The following is a 19,189-nucleotide window of genomic DNA, read 5'->3' on the forward strand; positions in this document are numbered from 1 at the left end:
CTGGGGAGATGCTTGACGCATTGCAGAGAATTGGTGGAATACTTCGTGCAGCGTTCAACTTGTAAAAGCAGGAGTGATACAGTGCAGTGTTCAACCTGTAAAACTGGGAGTGATACAGTGCAGTGTTCAACCTGTAAAACTGGGAGTGATGCAGAGTAGTGTTCAACCTGTAAAACTGGGAGTGATGCAGAGCAGTGTTCAGGCTGTAAAACTGGGAGTGATGTAGAGCAATGTTCAACCTGTAAAACTGGGAGTGATGTAGTGCAGTGTTCAGCCTGTAAAACTGGGAGTGATGCAGAGTAGTGTTCAACCTGTAAAACTGGGAGTGATGCAGAGCAGTGTTCAGCCTGTAAAACTGGGAGTGATACAGAGCAGTGTTCAGCCTGTAAAACTGGGAGTGATACAGAGCAGTGTTCAGCCTGTAAAACTGGGAGTGATACAGAGCAGTGTTCGGCCTGTAAAACTGGGAGTGATACAGAGCAGTGTTCAGCCTGTAAAACTGGGAGTGATACAGAGCAGTGTTCAGCCTGTAAAACAGGGAGTGATACAGAGCAGTGTTCAGCCTGTAAAACTGGGAGTGATGTAGAGCAGTGTTCAGCCTGTAAAACAGGGAGTGATATAGAGCAGTGTTCAGCCTGTAAAACTGGGAGTGATACAGAGCAGTGTTATACCTGTAAAACTGGGAGTGATACAGAGCAGTGTTATACCTGTAAAACTGGGAGTGATACAGATCAGTGTTGTACCTGTAAAACAGGGAGTGATACAGAGCAGTGTTGTACCTGTAAAACAGGGAGTGATACAGAGCAATGTTCAGCCTGTAAAACAGGGAGTGATACAGAGCAGTGTTGTACCTGTAAAACTGGGAGTGATACAGAGCAGTGTTCAGCCTGTAAAACTGGGAGTGATGTAGAGCAATGTTCAACCTGTGAAACTGGGAATGATACAGAGCAGTGTTCAAACTGTAAAACTGGGAGTGATGCAGAGCAGTGTTCAGCCTGTGAAACTGGGAGTGATGCAGAGTAGTGTTCAGCCTGTGAAACTGGGAATGATACAGAGCAGTGTTCAAACTGTAAAACTGGGAGTGATGCAGAGCAGTGTTCAGCCTGTGAAACTGGGAATGATACAGAGCAGTGTTCAACCTGTGAAACTGGGAGTGATGCAGAGTAGTATTCAACCTGTGAGACACTCCTATGTTTATCATGTGAGACAGCAATGTGTTTACCAGCATTTCTAGATGGAGGGCGACACAGGATCAGGAACCTTGCCCACCTTCCAAGATGCGAGTTGCTCGTTACAATGATACTGGAGTTGTTGGCTGATCATATCAATCAACCTGCACTTGCTCGTCTGGCACCAGCCGTGATCATGCCCTGGAATAAAACTACAAGATGGAAACTTCTGGGGAACAAAGTCAACTGTTCCTCCCAACTTATTGCACGTCTTATCTTAAGCTGCTCCCTATATTGTACTCAAAGCAATCTATTAGATACTGGCCATCATTCATTACCATCTGCTCCCAAGTCTCCCACAGGCGTCCTTCTCATATTTATGGAGTGGTACAGCACAGAAACAGACCCTTTGGTCATATCCTCAGCTAATCTTGTCCCATTTGCCAGCATTTGGCCCATATCCCCCTCAACCTTTCCTCTTCATAAACCTGTCCAGATGCCTTTTAAATATTGTTCTTCTTTCCGCTTCCTCCACCCACCCCGACCGCTCATTGCACACATACATTCCCCCCCACCTTAGGCGTGACCCGAGAGAAACCCAGACCAGTGGCACTAAGGAATGAGATGGCCTTGTGGTTACCGCAGTGTTCTTGGTATTTATAAATTAGAATCTCAACAGTGTGGAGCAGGCCCTTCGGCCCAACAAGTCTGCACCAAACCTCCGAAGAGTAACCCATCCCCCTGCATTTACCCCTGACTGATGCACCCAATCTACACATCTCTGAATGCTATGGCCAATTCACCTTGACCTCCACATCTATAGATTTTGGGAGGAAACTGGAGCAGCCAGAGGAAGCCCACGCAGAACAGGGGAGAAAGTCCACACAGACGGTCGCCCGAGGCTGAAATCGTACCTGAGTCCCTGGCCCTGAGAGGCAGCAGTGCTGACAGCTGAGCCACCATATAGTACATATGGTACTATACGTACCATATATTAGTACATATTAGTATGTGCAAAAAGTAAGGCTTTATGCGACACTTGATCTTGTCAAATGGATCCCATTTGAATATTTCACCCTCTGAAATACTGGGCTGAGTCACAGGGCAGTAATTCCATGGGCTCAGGTGGATTGTCAGATTTGCACTACCCTCTACCCACTTGAGCCCCCCCCCGCCCGCAACCTCTGGTTGGTTAAAAGTGCAGCTCGTGTTACCAACAGTCCGGCTGCAACGTTGCAGCCCTGAGCTGGTTCATTCTCGCACCTCGCTGGAGCTTTGCTTCGCACTCGTTCCCTGATGATCCGGTGTTGAGTTTCCGACGCTGTCTCCGCAGGGCTACACGGCTGGGGGGATGAAGATCGGGTGCACGCAGCCTCGGCGCGTGGCAGCCATGAGCGTGGCCGCCCGAGTGGCGCAGGAGATCGGGGTCAAGCTGGGAAATGAGGTGAGCTGTTCATCTGTGGCACCGAGAGAGAAAAAACTGAGCCAAGGACAGTGTGATGGGAGAGGTTTGGACCGTCGGGGTGGGGGGAATGAGCAGGCATAATGACAGCGGAAGAGGGGGGCCAGCAAGCAATGAAAAGAATGCAGGGCGTGAGAAGAGGGAAATACAGGTGGCAAGAATGCATTTTAAAAACAATTAATGCACGTTGAATTTATTGCTTTAGTGTGTAACTGGTTGGTTTTGGTGAGCATTGGGTACTGAGGGGTAAGGGGCCAAAGCAAGACGGTAGCGGTGAAGGGAAAGATGGGGGAGTCTCCACGTTAATGGCAGGACAGGACTCAAAAGCCTTATGGCTGACACCTGCCATGATCCATCAACAATGCTGGATGGGAGATGAGTGGGAATGTTAAGTCAGTGCAGAAAAGTAACCCTGGGAAAAGGAGCAGAGGCAGGGGTTGAGAGAGGGTATTATGTAAGGAGCGGTCATGAGTTGAGTACTTCATTGCGTGGTGAGCATTCAAAGGCGGTGGCCATCTGACTCCTGCACACGTAACTCCCCAGGTTGGCTACAGTATCCGGTTTGAAGACTGCACCTCGGAGCGGACGGTGCTAAAGTACATGACAGATGGAATGCTGCTGAGGGAATTCCTCACGGAGCCAGACTTGGCTGGATATAGGTGAGCAAGGTTCCCACATGAGAGAGCGCGGTGGTTACTGAGCGTCACAGAACGTTACAATACGTCGGGGATGATAGGAAGAGCTTTCTTCAGTCTGGCAAGCTCCGAATATCATGTTCCCGCAGTGCTGGGGTGTGTGTGTTTGCATGATGCTGGGATTCGTGCGGAATCTGTGTAATGGGTGGGTGGGTGGGTGTTTGCGTGATGCTGGATAATTTAAGCATGTTTGTGCCGTGCTGGGCAACACATGAGTGCATTCGTACAGTGCTTGAGTTATGCCCCGTGTGTATGCACGGGGTGCTGGGCACTTCCCAAGCGTGTGCTCAAGGTGCAGGGTAACCCTTCCCCTGCTGCATGGTCTTGGCTGATGTGTGTCGTCTGTCTGTCTTCACAGCGTGGTGATCATTGACGAAGCCCACGAGCGCACACTTCACACTGACATTCTCTTCGGGCTGATTAAAGACATCTCCCGCTTCCGCCCTGACCTGAAGGTCCTGATTGCGAGCGCCACGCTGGACACTGAGAAGTTCTCGACGTTTTTCGACGAGGCTCCGATCTTTCGTATCCCGGGGCGACGGTTCCCCGTTGATATTTACTACACCAAGGTACCAGGATCGTGTGGGGCATTTCGAGGGGGGAATGTCCGTCCAGAGTCCTCCATAGGGGGTGGAGGTGCAGCGGGAGCTGACGTTGCCAACTCCTTCCCTCTGGAGTGGGTGATGAACAAAGCTGTGCTCGACTGATGACCATGCTGGGTTCTCTGGAGCGTGTCGGTATTCGCTGGCCACAAAAGTAGCACGCGGGGCGATTGTTCGCGAACACTGTGCGGCATGGTTCCCGCTTGTTAAACTGCGGGGGTGTTCACCGGCCGGGCGTAGGACGCGGATGTCAGGGCCCTGGGGTGCGAGCTGAGGAGAATTGCTAGTGATGAAGAGCTTCAATGGAGGGGAGAGATGAGAGAATCTGGGCCCATCCTCCTTATGCCCAAGTGATGAAGGGTTTTTGTTAAGGAGGTCCCCTCACCCCTTTCATCAGATCAGTAACCAGTGGGTTTGAGGTAAATGGCCAAGAGTAGACTGAGAGAAATGCCTCAGTGGGGGGGAGAGGGGGAATTGCTATGGATTGGAACTAAGAGGCAGAACTGCTTTAAATCTTTCTTCAGAGGAAGGGGACTGAAAACGTGCAGGGGTCAGGTATGAGACCGAGGAAGGACACTCCTAACAAGAAATCACAATGAATAATTCATTGAATAATAATGGTGAATAAAGCAATAATAATGTGGGTGGCGCTCTCAAAGAGCCAGCATAGGCCCCATGGCTTGAGTGACCTCCAGTGCTCTCCAAGATTTCTGAATAATGTCACCTGGATTGGGGTGCTGTCGGAGGGGGGGGGGGAGGGGGGAAGGGAGGAGGGGAGGCGAGGAGAGTGTGGTCTCTGTGTTGTGCTGTCCCATGATACGAAAGGTCGGAGCGTCGTGATGTCTTCATAGTTACGGTCTCTGACGCTTGATGGGTGTGACTGATGCCAGCAGATCACACAGATCCCAGGCTGGATCCCTCGTCTGTGGCATCGCCTGAGATCTCCCTCGGGGGGCTGGTGGTGGGGGGGGGGGGGGAGCAGCTGTGGGCTTGGCGTTAACAGGCAGCATGTGGTTCCAGGAGGATAAAGACGATGTGGCTTCACCTGTCCTGTGCTGGTGTCCCCAGGCGAAGGTAGCACACGTGAGCCCCTGAACGACAGTGGGTCCCCCCAAGCTCAAATGCCCCTCTGTCAGCACAGAAGCCTGAGTAAATATTTGCATTTGCTCTCTTCCCCATAGGCCCCTGAAGCGGACTATCTGGAAGCCTGCGTGGTTTCTGTCCTGCAGATTCACGTCACTCAAGCTCCTGGCGACATTCTGGTGTTCCTCACCGGTCAGGTAAGGAGGCCACGGGGCCGGTCACTCAGCCGGGATCCCCTCAGGCTGGGCTGACCAGATCCGTCCCGCGGCTGGCCACTGGCCAATCAGTTAAGCCGTGCAGATCTCACCGCCGCGTGTTGGCTGAACCGAGCCGAGCCGAGCTGATGCTCCGTGTCGTTCCTTGTGTTATTCCCGGTGCCCGGGCACTCGCTGCGTTGAGTCAAAGCCGCCGACGGCTGGGCCCCTATGCTTTGTGCTGACCCCTGCCTCCCCCTCCCCCTTGTGATGGAGTGCCTTGCTGCTTGTACAGGAGGAAATCGAGACCACGTGCGAGATGTTGCAGGAGCGATGCCGTCGCCTGGGCTCCAAGATTGCCGAGCTGCTGGTTCTACCCATTTACGCCAACCTCCCCTCCGACATGCAGGCCAAGATCTTTGAGCCCACCCCAGCAGGTGCCAGGAAGGTGAGGGGCGAGCCCACGCTAATTGTGACTATTTTAAAGTGACCCCTCCCAGGTAAAGCGTCCTTCCGCTGCCAGGAGTGAGTGTGGCAGTGTCGGTGATGGCCGCGTGGGCCAGGATTAGTTTTGTAGGGAGCCTTCTGGGACCCATCCTGAGCATAAGCTGACATAAATCACCAACATTGTTTACGTGAGATTTCTGAGGTATTCACATGTGCAGAGAGCGCACTGGGCCCCAGCAATCGTTGAATCCCTACAGTGTGGAAGCTGGCCACTCAGTCCATCGAGTCCACACCAACCCCCCCTGGAGCACATTCCATCCAGATCCCTTCCCCCCCCCCCCGCCCCCATCCCTGTAACCTGGCATTTCAATGCCTAATCCAGCTAACCTACACCTCTCTGGACACTGTGGGCAGTTGAGTGTGGTCAGTCCACCTAATTGGCACATCTTTAGATTGCTGGTGTTTTGGGTGCACACACCCACGCCCATCACTCCATGAACTATTGTCACGATGCTTTGTACCCCATGCCTTTGCCGCACTTTTTTTATTCCCTTTTCCTTTAGCTAGCTAGGAGCGTGGTCTTTCGGGATGGTGCATTCTCACTTGCAGTTAACCAACCATTGATTTCACTTTTCCTCATTCCCGGAATCTCTCAGAAAGAGACCATTCAGCCCCATCGGGTCTCCACAGCCTCTCGAAGCGAGCTTCATTACATTGTGCCGATCTCCTCCCTTTTCCCCATACCCTTGCACGTTGTTCCTGTTTAAATAATTGTCCCTGTCCCCTTGTATTCCTCAATCGAGCCTGCCTCCACCACATCCCCAGGCGGTGAATTCCAGGCCCGAACCCAACATGTGACAAAAAGCTTTCTCTTGCGTCGCATTTGCTTCTTTTGTAAATCCCTTTTTAAATCAGTGCCTTCTAGTTCTCAATCCTTCTACTGGCAGGTTTCTCTATCTATCCAGTGCCCCCGTGATTTTGAAGACTTCTACCAAGTCTCCTCTTAGCCGCCTCCTTCTCTTTCCAAAGAGAGCAGTCGTAGCCTCTGCAGTCTATCCTCATAAACCCCTCATCCTCGGAACGAATTCATTCCCAGAGGTACCTAAATGTGTGACCTCTCAACCCCCCTCCCCCAAACTTCTGCAGAAAGGATCATTGGTCTTGAAACATTTCATTGTCCGGAGTTGTTGTTGGACCCGCTCAGCTCCCCCAGCATTCTCGGAGTTTGTTTCAGATTTCCAACATCCTCTGTTATACTTTTGCACATTTATCTAGCGCCCATCAGGTCCTAAAGCAGTTTGCAGCCAATTAAGTACTTCACTGAAGCATCGTTATTGTAACAAGATTAGAATAGATTCCCTACAGTGTGGAAACAGGCCCTTCAGCCCAACAAGTCCACACCGACCCGCAAAGAGTAACCCCCCCTGACCCATTTTCCTACATTTACCCCTGCACCTAACACTATAGGCAATTTAGCATGGCCAATTCACCCTAACCTGCACATCTTTGGACTGTGGGAGGAAACCGGAGCACCCGGACGAAACCCACACAGACACTGGGAGAATGTGCAAACTCCACACGGAGAGTCGCCCTGAGGCTGGAATCAAACCTGGGACCCTGGTGCTGCGAGGCAGCAGTGCTAGCCACTAAGCCACCGAGCTGCCCCATTTAATGTTAATCTCATCCTTTATGCACCATCCCTGCAGCCATAACATAGTATCCCTCGCTCTGTTCTATCACCTGAATGTAAATTTTCACTGTACCCAGGTACGTGTGACAGTAATAGACCAAATCAAATATTTCCATCTTGGGACGGAGAATGGCTTGGAGGGCAAACTAGCAGACAGCGATGTTCCCATGCATCTGCTCCCCTTGACCTTCTAGACAGCAGAGGTTGCAGGTTTGTAAAGTGCTGACCCAGTAGGCTTAATGAGTTACTACATGATTTGGAGATGCTGGTGTTGGACTGGGGTGTACAAAGTTAAAAAAATCACCAACACCAGGTTATAGTCCAAACAGGTTTAATTCGAAGCACACCAGTTTTTGGAGCATTGCTCCTTCATCAGGTGATAGTGGAGGGCTCAATCCTAACACAGAATTTATAGCAAACATGTACAGTGTGATGTAACTGAAATTATACATTGAAAAATTGATTGTCTGTTAAGCCTTTCATCTGTTTGAATACCGTGATAGTTTCACTTCTTTCATGTGTAAATCACAAAACCTTTTTTAAAAAGTTGCATTCTTGGGTTAGCTATTAACAATGGATGATAGCTAGACAATATGTTGAAGGTATTAGCCCCCTGTGTTCTCTGTCTATGCCATAATGTTTAGATTGATTCTAATCTAAAAAGTGAGATAATGGCCTTTTACATGAATGTATGCAGTTTTTGAGCAAAGTACAATGTGGCCCTGCAAGTACAAATTCACCCCACAAAATATATGTGTGCATGTGGGTCTTTGTCTGTGTGTGTGTGTGTGTACAATGCAATGGTGGTCACCTGTAATGTGACATGAACCCAAGGTCCCGGTTGTGGCCCTCCCTATGGGTACCAAACTTAGCTATCAGCCTCTGTTTGGCCGTTTTTTGCTGCTGCCTGTCCCGAAGTCCACCTTGGAGGATGGTCACCCGAAGGTCCGAGGTCAAATGTCCTGGACCACTATCCTGGAACCCTCCTGTCTGTTGATTGTTGTGCGGTACCCATTCATCCGTTGTCGTAGCCTTTGCTCGGTTTCCCCAATGTACCACGCCTCAGGGCTCCTTGCCTGCAACGTATAAGATAGACACCACTGGCTGAGTCACATGAGAACCTGCCATGTACAAGGTGGGAGGTGTTCCCACACGTAATGGTGGTATCTATGTCCACACTCTGACACGTCTTGCAGCGTCCACCGTGACAGGGTTGTATGGAGTTGTCCTGAGAGCCAGGCAGTTTGCTACGAACAATGATCTGTTTGAGGTTTGGCGTTGATTAAAGGCAAGTAGTGGAGGTGTGGGGAAGGTCTTGGTGAGGTGCTCATCCACACTGATAATGTGTTGCAGGTCATGAAGAACATGGCGTAATTTTTCAGCCCCTGGGAAGTACTGAACAACGAAGGATACCCTGTCAGTTGCAGCACGTGTCTGTCTCCTGAGGTGGTCATTACGGTTCCTTGCTGTGGCACGTCTGAACTGGCGGTCGATGGTTGAGCATCGTACCCCGTTCTTGTGAGAGCATCCTTGAGTACTTCCAGGTGTCCGTCACGTTCCTCCTCATCTGAGCAGATCCAGTGTACGCTTAGGGCTTGTCCATAGGGAATGGCTGTTTTAATATGTTTTGGGTGGAAGCTGGAGAAGTGTAGCATTGTGAGGTTGTCTGTGGGTTTGCGGTAGAGTGTGGTGCTGAGGTGTCCGTTCTTGATGGAGACGCACGTGTCCAAGAATGAGACAGATAGTCGAGAGTAGTCCATGGTGAGTTTGATGGTGGGATGAAACTTGTTGATGTCCCTGTGTAGTTTTATCAGTGACTCCTCGCCATGGGTCCAGAGGAAGAAAATGTCATCAATGTGTCTGGTGTATAATGTTGGTTGGAGATCCTGCAGAGAGAAGAAATCTTGTTCGAACCTGTGCATAAAAATGTTGGCATGGTCCCCATGGCTGTTCCGTGTGTCTGGATGAAAAATTGGTTGTCAAAGGTGAAGACGTTATGATCGAGGATAAAGCGGATGAGTTGTAGGATAGTGTTTGGAGACTGGCAGTTGTTGGTGTTGAGTACTGAGGCTGTTGCCGCGATGCCATCCTTGTGGGGGATGCTGGTGTAGAGTGCGGAAACGTCCATTGTGACGAGGAATGTTCCCGGTTCGACTGGTCCGTGGGTGCTGAGTTTCTGTAAGAAATCCGTAGTGTCGCGACAGAAGCTGGGGATCCCCTGTACAATAGGTTTCAAGATGCCTTCGACATAGCCGGAGAGATTCTCACATAGGGTCCCATTGCCCAACAGAGAACACAGGGGGCTAACACCTTCAACATATTGTCTAGCTATCACCATTGTTAACAGTTAGTCTGAGAATGCAACATTTTAAAAATGGTTTTGTGATTTACACATGAAACTATCACGGTATTCAAACAGATGAAAGGCTTAACAGACAATCAATTCTTCAATGTATAATTTCAGTTACATCTCACTGCAAATTTTTGCTATAAATTCTGTGTTACGATCGAGCCCTCCACTATCACCTGATGAGGGAGCGTCGTTCCGAAAGATAGTGTGTTTCCAATTAAACCTGTTGGACTATAACCTGGTGTGTGATTTTTAACTGAGTTACTGCAGTATGTCTTATAAACTGGGTGCACACTGCTGCCACTGTGTGGTGGAGAGGGTGAGTTGTGAATGTGTTGGATGGGGTGCTAAGAAAAGCTCTTGAACTGCACGAGTGTTATTGGATCTGTCCTCATCGAAGCAAGTAAAGAGCATTCCGTCTCAGTCCTGGCTTGTGACTTACGGCTAGGCTCTGTAAATCTTTTTCTGGATTGCTGCTTTTCCAATAAAAGTTGTTAGTGATGGATCAGCTCACTGGTGAAGAATTGCTTGATATGGGGCAAGATATTCAGCCTTAGGTCTTTGGGAAACAAGCTACCCCTTCCCCCATCCCTACTCTCCAGCCCTTGAAGTTCAGGCAGTTGTGTCCTTTAAGCAGCCCCATGTACAAAAGCGGGAGAGCTGAGATTTCAGTAGTGGTTACTCATACCTGTGAGTGCATGGAAATGTCCTCGTTAAGTTGTAGCTGACTTTTTAAAAAAAAACATTCAACCTGAGAATGAGGAAGTGCAAGTTAGGTGGTGAACCCAAGATGCCTGCGATTCCCAGGATGTGGCTGAGGCTGCTGAGGAAGTGAGGCCCTCTGAGGCCCAGCTCCCCCATCCCTCCTCAACACGGAGCCACTCTGCACAGACTCTCAACTTTGCTGTCGTTAACTCGAGCTCTCTCTTTCCCTCTCCGCTGCTGCCCTGTTGCCCGCCCCAGGTTGTCATCGCCACCAACATCGCGGAGACCTCCCTGACCATCGATGGGATCATCTATGTGATCGACCCCGGTTTCTGCAAGCAGAAGAGTTACAATGCACGCACAGGCATGGAGTCTCTCATTGTCACACCCTGCTCCAAGGTGGGTGCCTTCACCCTGTGTGTGTGTGTGTCTGTGTGTGTGTGTGCGCGTGCACACACGCGGTTTGAGGGGGTGCTCCTCGGTTAGAGGCAGTGGTAGCGGGGATATCAGCATCTGAAAACAGGTGTGATTTAAGGCATTCTGCATTCACACAGCAACTTGAGAATCTCCTGAAGCACTTCACACCCAGTGCTACCCTTTTGGTTTTACGTTTACACACAAATCAGGAGGACAAGGCCACTCACTTATAATCATAGAATCCCTACAGTCTGGAATCAGGTCCTTCAGTCCAACAAGTCACAGGTAGGTAGGATAGTGAAGAAGGCGTTTGGAGGGTGCTGGTAGGTGGGACTAGATTGGGTTGGGATATCTGGTCGGCATGGAGGGGTTGGACCGAAGGGTCTGTTTCGATGCTGTACATCTCTATGACTGTAACCATTGGGCACATACCATTCTCTGCAGGTCAACCTGCCTTCCTTCTGAGAGATATACACCGTCCTGTTGATACCAACGATGGCTCAGCATGGGCTCCCTTTCTAGCACCATCCTTACTCCACCCTGATTCAGAAGGTCAGGGGTCAAGTTCCACCCAGGGGTCATGAGCGCACTTAAAGAATGACATACTCTAATCCCTGACGCACCCACTCCTTTGACATGTAGGACGGAACAGCAACCAATTTGAGCACAGCAAGCTCACACAAACAGCATTCACTGATGCCAACTGAGGGAGAAGTATTGTTTAGTACAATGGGGCAGAAAGATGATCTTGGCTGATCATCTCATGCAGTGCCAGAGGTGGTGTTCTGCAGACCACTTGTTACCTGAGGCCTCCTTCTACTTACTTACTTGGATGCAAAGTATGATCGGGTGCTTTTGTTTTGGAAAAGGGACAGGGAAAGGTATCTACAGTGTCCTGGGTCAATCCTTATTCCTCACCAACATCACAGAAGCCAATTATCTAGTGATGATCACAGTGCAGTTGATGGGACCATGCTGTGTCCAGATTAGATTGCTGCTTTTCCTGGACTTGTGGAGAGTTAGATTAGATTCCCTAAAGTGTGGAAACAGGCCCTTCAGCCCAACAAGTCCACACCGACCCTCCGAAGAGTAACCCACCCAGACCCATTTCCCTCTGACTAATGCACCTAACACTACGGACAATTTAGCACGGCCAATTCACCTGAACTGCACATCTTTGGACAGTGGGAGGAAACCGGAGCACCCGGAGGAAACCCATGCAGACATGGGGAGAATGTACAAACTCCACACAGACAGTCGCCCAAGGCTGGAATCGAACCCGGGACCCTGATGCTGTGAGGCAGCAGTGCTAACCACTGAGCCTCCGTGCTGCTGTTAGTGAATGAAAACACCTTGGGGTGCATGTTCATAGTTTCCTAGAAGGTGGAAGTACAGGTAAACTGTGGGGGTGGGGGGGGGGGGGGGGGGGTAAAGGTGGCATTTGGCACACTTTTTTTTATTGGTCAGTGCACTGAGTATCGGAGCTGGGAGGTCATGCTGCGTACAGGACACTGATTAGACCACTTTTCGAATAGTGCATTCAATTCTGGCCTCTCTGCTATAGGAAAGATGTTGTGAAATCTGAAAGGGTTCAGAAAAGATTTACGAGGATGTTGCCAGGGTTGGAGAATTTGAGGTACAGGGAGAGGGTGAATGGGCTGGGGCTGTTTTCCCTGGAGCATCGGAGGCTGAGGGGTGACCTTATAGAGGTTTACAAAATCATGACAGGCATGGATAAGACAAATAGACATGGTCTTTTGCCTGGGTTGGGATAGTCAACGTGGCGGCGCAGGTAAGGTGTGAGATAAAAGACGTAAGGAGCCACTTTTTCACACAGAGGGTGGTACGTGTATGGAATGAGCTACCAGAGGAAGTAGTGGAGGCTGGTACAATTACAACATTTAAAAGGCATCTGGATGGGTATATGAATAGGAAGGGTTTGGAGGGATATGGGCCAAGTGCTGGCAAACGGGACTAGTTTAATTTCGGGTATCTGGTCGGCATGGACGGGTTGGATGGAAGGGTTCACTGTCTGTGCTGTACATCTCTATGACTCAAGACTGTGTATCATACCGGTTGTCTTATTAAGGAAGGATATGAATGCGTTCAAATTTTTGAGACTTTGAGAGGCCAGGCTGTCTTGAGGAGGAGGGTTGGACAGGTTAGGATTATATCTGAAAGAGCTCTGAAAGAGTAAGAGGTGACTTGATTAAAATGTCAAGACCTCTTAGCGTCTTACGTCAGGTGAACATGGAAAGGTTGATGCGCCTTGTGGGTGACTGTAGAACAATTTAAAAATAAGGGACCGCCCATTTAGGAAAGGAGATTCGTTAACTCTGAAAGGGTCGTGAGTGTTTGGAACTCTCTTCCTCAGAAGAAGCAGATGCTCTGAGCATTTTTAAGAGAAGTATTTCGATGTTTCTGAAGCAAGGAGTGAGAATTTATCAGGGTAAGGCGAGGATGTGGATTTGAGGTTCCAACCAGACCTTGTTGGGCCTGCGGGGCAGGTTCGGGGAACTGCTAACAGTGGTTAGCACTGCTGCCTCACAGTGCCAAGGACCCAGGTTCAATTCCAGCATCGGGCGACTGTGTGTAGAGTTTGCACATTCTCCCCGTGTCATGCGTGGGTTTTCTCCGGGTGCTCCAGTTTCCTCCCACAGTCCAAAGACGTGCAGGTTAGGATAAATTGGCCATGCTAAATTGTCCCATAGTGTTCAGGGATATGTGGGTTAGTTGCATTAGTCAGGGATAAATGTAGAGTAATAGGGTAGGAGAATAGGTCTGGGTGGATTACTCTTCAGAGGGTCAGTGTGGACTTGGAGTCATAGAGATGTACAGCATGGAAACAGACCCTTTGGTTCAACCCGTCCATGTCGACCAGATATCCCAACCCAATCTAGTCCCATTCCCCAGCACCGGGCCCATATCCCTCCAAACCCTTCCTATTCATGTACCCATCCAAATGCCTCTTAAATGTTGCAATTGTTCCAGCCTCCACCACTTCCTCTGGCAGCTCATTCCATACACGTACCACCCTCTGTGTGAAAAAGTTGCCCCTTGAGTCCCTTTTATATCTTTCCCCTCTCACCCTAAACCTATGCCCCCTAGTTCTGGACTCCCTGACCCCAGGGAAAAGACTTTGTCTATTTATCCTATCTATGCCCCTCATAATTTTTAAAAATTCTATAAGGCCACCCCTCAGCCTCCGACGCTCCAGGGAAAACAGCCCCAGCCTGTTCAGCCTCTCCCTGTAGCTCAGATCCTCCAACCCTGGCAACGTCCTTGTAAATCTTTTCTGAACCCTTTCAAGTTTCACAACATCTTTCCGATAGGAAGGAGACCAGAATTGCTCGCAGTTCTGTATCCAAATGGCTAGTTCTCCCTGTATTCCATGAGATCTAACCTTGCGAACCAGTCTCCCATGGGGAACCTTGTCAAACGCCTTACTGAAATCCATATAGATCACATCTACCGCTCTGCCCTCATCAATCCTCTTTGTTACCTCCTCAAAAAAACTCAATCCAGTTTGTGAGACCTGACTTTCCACGCACAAAGCCAGTTTTAACGTTGTTCAGCCCGGTCCCCGACTCTCCCGGCCACGAGGATTAGCCCGCGGCCGTCCTGAAGCAGTGATTGTAGTTCGCCAGCCGGCGGCGGAAGTGCCTGCTGCTCTAACCCTGTCGGCCCCTGCCTCCTTGTGACTCCAGGCCTCAGCTAACCAGCGAGCTGGCAGGGCTGGCCGCGTGGCTGCCGGGAAGTGCTTCCGCCTCTACACAGCCTGGGCCTTCAAGCACGAAATGGAGGAAACGTCCATCCCGGAAATACAGCGAACAAACCTGGGCAACGTGGTGCTGCTGCTGAAGAGTTTAGGTAAGGAAATAGAAGTGGGGTTTGTTATACGGCACCATCTCAGCCCGTCCAGACACTTCACAGCCGACTTGCAGTGGTTTCGAGCTGCTGCAGTCACTGTTGTAACTCTGGTGGTCTCCTTTGTTCGCAGCGGGAGCCGGTATTCAGTGCCGTGAATTCTGTTCTCAGTGTTGTTGGTCAACACTGACCAGGGCACGGTGTGTTGACCTGCTTCGCTTCGCGTTAACGTCACATTCGTTGTCAGGGTCTGGTCAATATCTCCTTCCGAGGGAAGGGTCACCAGAGGGGAAGCGTTACTTCTGATTTCTGTCCAGAAATGCTGCCAGATGCTGCCAGACTTCCAGAGCTTTGCCAGCAATTTCTGTTTCAATTTCTACTCACGTTTGTCAGTGTCTTCATTGGAGACTGAGACAAACAAGTAGTGGGCTTTTAATTGTCTGAGCACATATAAATGGAGAGGTCAGTGTGGGATGAGAGGGCTGACACTGAGCAAGTCAATAACTCTCTCCACAAAGGAAACGGTGCATGTCTTGGTTTCTGTCTCACTGACTGGTGTGGAAACTAGTACCAACAGGATCCCAATTTAATGTCTCCTCAGGAAGACAGTGCGGCACTCCAAATGTCTCCTCAGGACGACCATGTGGCACTCCAAATGTCTCCTCAGGAAGACAGTGCGGCACTCCAAATGTCTCCTCAGGAAGACAGTGCGGCACTCCAGCCCTGCTTCCCGGAGAATGTCAGCCCACATTGTGCGCTCGCGACCCACGTGGGAATTGAACCTAGGGGGTTTACGGTGCAGTGATCTGTGAAAGGAAGGCAGGAGGTGATTGGGGCAGTGGGGCGAGGATAGGGCCCCCTTTCCAACACCTTTAGAGAGCGCGGCGATGGAAATTGTTATTCGTACGTCTCGAAAAGGTCACCTTTTTGTTTTCCCACACTCGAATTTGCTCTGATTGAGTTCAGTGCTTAAAAGCAACCTCCTGAGTGAGCCTGCAGTTGCTCCTCCATGACCATGTCTTTACTGGATTAGCGCTGAGGGAAATGGAGTCGGTAAGACTGGTTGAAAAGAGAACATTTGTAACCGTGTTTTGACCTGCTGGATATCTGACCTCCCCCCAACAACTGATCAATCGGCTAAGCCGCTGATCTGGTTTTGGTCGCGCTCAGCATTCGATTGGCAAAATTCCTGGACTCCACGTGCAACGTGTGTCTCTTTCTTAAAAAAAAGAGTTATCTCGAACTCAACATGAATTATTTTCGTCTTCCCAGAAGCTGCCAGCCCCACCACGTCCTGTTTTGATTTCCAGCGGCCACACAGCGTTTTGCAATTATTGTCACAACATGGCTGTTCTTTATTGGGCGCCTTCTGTCCGTTTGGCCTGTCAGGGAGTCCCCATTTAATGCTGCACCCTGCTCTTTACAGGAATCAACGACCTGATCCACTTTGATTTCATGGACCCCCCTCCTCACGAGACCCTAGTGCTGGCCTTGGAGCAGCTGTACGCCCTGGGGGCTCTGAACCACCTCGGAGAGCTGACCAAGGTAAGGCGCGGTGCCCGGCGGGGGAGGGGGGTGGGGAATGGCTCGGATTTATGGGGCCTCTGCCTCCTGACCCTGCTCTCCTGGACCTCCCTTGCTTCCCTCTCCTCCAGAGCTGCGGGCAGCCCTTCTCGTGCACCCTTCGGCAAGTCGCCTCTTAATCGCGCCATCTCCCACCCCTGACTGGCTCTTCTCCAGAACCACTTACCCCCCCCTCCAACCGTGCCCTTCCCTCAGCAGGCTCTGAAATGCCCAGCTTGTTGTCGGATCACTGATTGGAGCCGACTCCTGGTGCCTTCCTGAGAGCGGACCTGGGCGGATTGCACGCGAGTTCCGGCAAATCGCCGCCTCAGCTTCTCCCCAAATCCTCAGCGCAGCAGGCCTGCAGTTCCCACCCGCCTCCCTGCTCTTGACTGTGGTCCTCTCCTGCCCCCTCTCGCTCCTGCCCCCCTGGCGCTGTGTCAGTGCATCGTGCTTCCCTAACCTACCACACTCTGTGTTTTGTTTTAGCTCGGTCGCAGGATGGCAGAACTCCCTGTGGACCCCATGCTGTCCAAAATGATCCTGGCCTCTGAGAGGTGAGTGACGGCCAGAACAGACGATGCCACTTCCATGTTTGGTCTGACCGGCGCGTTGTTGAAACCCTGACGTGAGAAGTCCTGAACTCCTTGTCGATTCAAAACCTTAGTTCCAGCAATTGGTTTTTCAAATAAAATGTATTCCACGGTGGAAAGGGAGGCGTTTACCATCACGTCTGGTCCCCTTTCAAGTTGTCCCTATCCTGTTTCAGCCCCATCCCACTGTGGCATCCTCTGTACGTGTCAAAAAGACCCTTTCAAGCTGGTTTCACTAAACATCTCAAAGTTCTCTTTTTACCCTTTAGTTATTCACCAACCTTGCTTTCGCATTCAGCTGCCCTGTTTATCCATTATTCTTTGCCTCCAGTAAGCCATGCCTTAAGACCAGAAAGTTTAAGGTGAGGAGTAAATAGTTTAGAGGAGATCTTTTTCACCCAGAGGGTGGTGAATGAATGAAGCATTCTACCTGAGAGGGTTGTGTACCAAGTAAATGGGATTGGTGTAATTTGGTATTTGTTGGTCAGTATAGACACGGTAGGCTGAAGTGCCTGTTTCCATCTACGAGTCTGTGACTGGAATTTGGGGACACCTTGTAAGTCGATTTTCTTAATAGACACACATAGATACTTATTGCTCACAGGTTTGAGAAGACAAAGAATTTACAGCACAGAGCCAAGCTATTTGGGCTAACTGTGATGTACCATAATTTGTGTTCCTTTCTAGTTTGGTGTTTACTTCTATTTCCTAATTGAGATTGTTCCTGTCTGCTTATCTTAGTTCCTTCCTCATTCTGTTGAAATTTGCAGCTTTTACAATCCTGTTTTTTACGCCAGTCCTAACTGGTGCAGACAATGTCAAATGTATATCAATTACAGTCACTGCAGGTTGAGTCAGTAGTTAGGAAGGCAAATCCGCTGTTGCCATCTATTTTGAGAGGACTTGAATATGAAAGCAAGGATGTATTTCCGAGGCTCTGGTCAGATCACATTTGGAGTATCGTGTGCAGTCTCGGGGCCCTCTATGTCAGGAAGGATGTACTGGAGCACGTTCAGAGGAGGTTCACCAAAATGGTCCCAGGAATGAAAAGCTTAACACCTAAGAAACGTTTGAGGACTTTGGGTCTATGTTTAATGGCGTTTAAACGGACAGGTGGTGGGGAATCTAATTGAAACTTACAGAACACTGAATGGCCTGGACAGAGTAGATGTTGGGAAGATGTTTCCATTGGTAGGAGAGATTAGAACTCAAGGGCATAGCCTTAGAGTAAAGGGATAAGAAGAAGCTCCTTCAGCCAGAGAGTGGTGAATCTGTGGAATTCATCGTCACAGAAGGCTGTGGAGGCCAGGCCATTGAGTATATTTAAGATGAAGGTAGATCGGTTTTTGATTGCTAAGCATTACAGGGAGAAAGTGGGAGAATAAGGTTGAGAAACTAATCAGCTATGATTGAATGGTGGAGCAGACTTGATGGGCAAAATGGCCTAATTTCTGCTCCTATGTCTATGGTCACCCCCCCCCCCCCCCCCCCCCCCAAAAGCACCACCGCCACGACCGTCCCCAAAAACGCCATCACTATGACCATCACCCAAAACACGACCATCGCCCAAAACACCATCACCACGACCATCGCCCAAAACACCATCACCACGACCATTCCCAAAAACACCACCACGGCTATCGCCCAAAACACCACCGCCGCGATCATCTCCAAAATCACCGTGACCACAACCATCCCTAAATTCACCATGACCATCTCCAAAATCACCATGACTAATATGACTGTCTCCAAAATCCCTGTGACCACCAAGACCATCTCCAAATTCACCACGACAATCTCCAAAATCACCGTGACCACCACGACCGTCTCCAAATTCACCACGACCGTCTCCAAATTCACCGTAACCACCACGACTGTCTCCAAATTCACCACGACCATCTCCAAAATCACCGTAACCACCACGACTGTCTCCAAATTCACCACGACCGTCTCCAAATTCACCGTAACCACCACGACTGTCTCCAAATTCACCACGACCGTCTCCAAATTCACCACGGCCATCTCCAAAATCACCGTGACCACCTCGACTGTCTCCAAATTCACCACGACCATCTCCAAAATCACCGTGACCACCACGACTGTCTCCAAATTCACCACGACCATCTCCAAAATCACCGTGACCACCACGACTGTCTCCAAATTCACCACGACCGTCTCCAAATTCACCGCGACCATCTCCAAAATCACCGTGACCACCACGACCGTCTCCAAAATCATCGTGACCACCACAACCTTTTCCAAATTCCCCATGACTACCACGACCGTATCCAAATTCTCCATGACTACCACAACCGTATCCAAATTCCCCGTGACCACCACAACCGTCTCCAA

The 19,189-nt window shown here is 50.0% G+C and overlaps 1 protein-coding gene across 1 annotated transcript in view; it reads left to right on the forward strand.

The window, feature by feature from the left end:
* dhx16 (DEAH (Asp-Glu-Ala-His) box polypeptide 16) overlaps positions 1 to 19,189 on the forward strand; it is a 47,786-nt gene that overhangs the window by 18,154 nt on the left and 10,443 nt on the right. The window contains exons 9-17 of the mRNA XM_072549778.1: positions 2,503 to 2,613; positions 3,175 to 3,290; positions 3,685 to 3,895; positions 5,110 to 5,208; positions 5,501 to 5,653; positions 10,656 to 10,796; positions 14,522 to 14,684; positions 16,108 to 16,226; positions 16,734 to 16,801. Of these exons, the coding sequence (XP_072405879.1) occupies positions 2,503 to 2,613; positions 3,175 to 3,290; positions 3,685 to 3,895; positions 5,110 to 5,208; positions 5,501 to 5,653; positions 10,656 to 10,796; positions 14,522 to 14,684; positions 16,108 to 16,226; positions 16,734 to 16,801 (1,181 nt within the window). The remainder of the gene's footprint in view (positions 1 to 2,502; positions 2,614 to 3,174; positions 3,291 to 3,684; positions 3,896 to 5,109; positions 5,209 to 5,500; positions 5,654 to 10,655; positions 10,797 to 14,521; positions 14,685 to 16,107; positions 16,227 to 16,733; positions 16,802 to 19,189) is intronic.

Source organism: Chiloscyllium punctatum, chromosome 30, assembly GCF_047496795.1.
Source record: "Chiloscyllium punctatum isolate Juve2018m chromosome 30, sChiPun1.3, whole genome shotgun sequence".
Taxonomy (NCBI): Eukaryota; Metazoa; Chordata; class Chondrichthyes; order Orectolobiformes; family Hemiscylliidae; genus Chiloscyllium; species Chiloscyllium punctatum.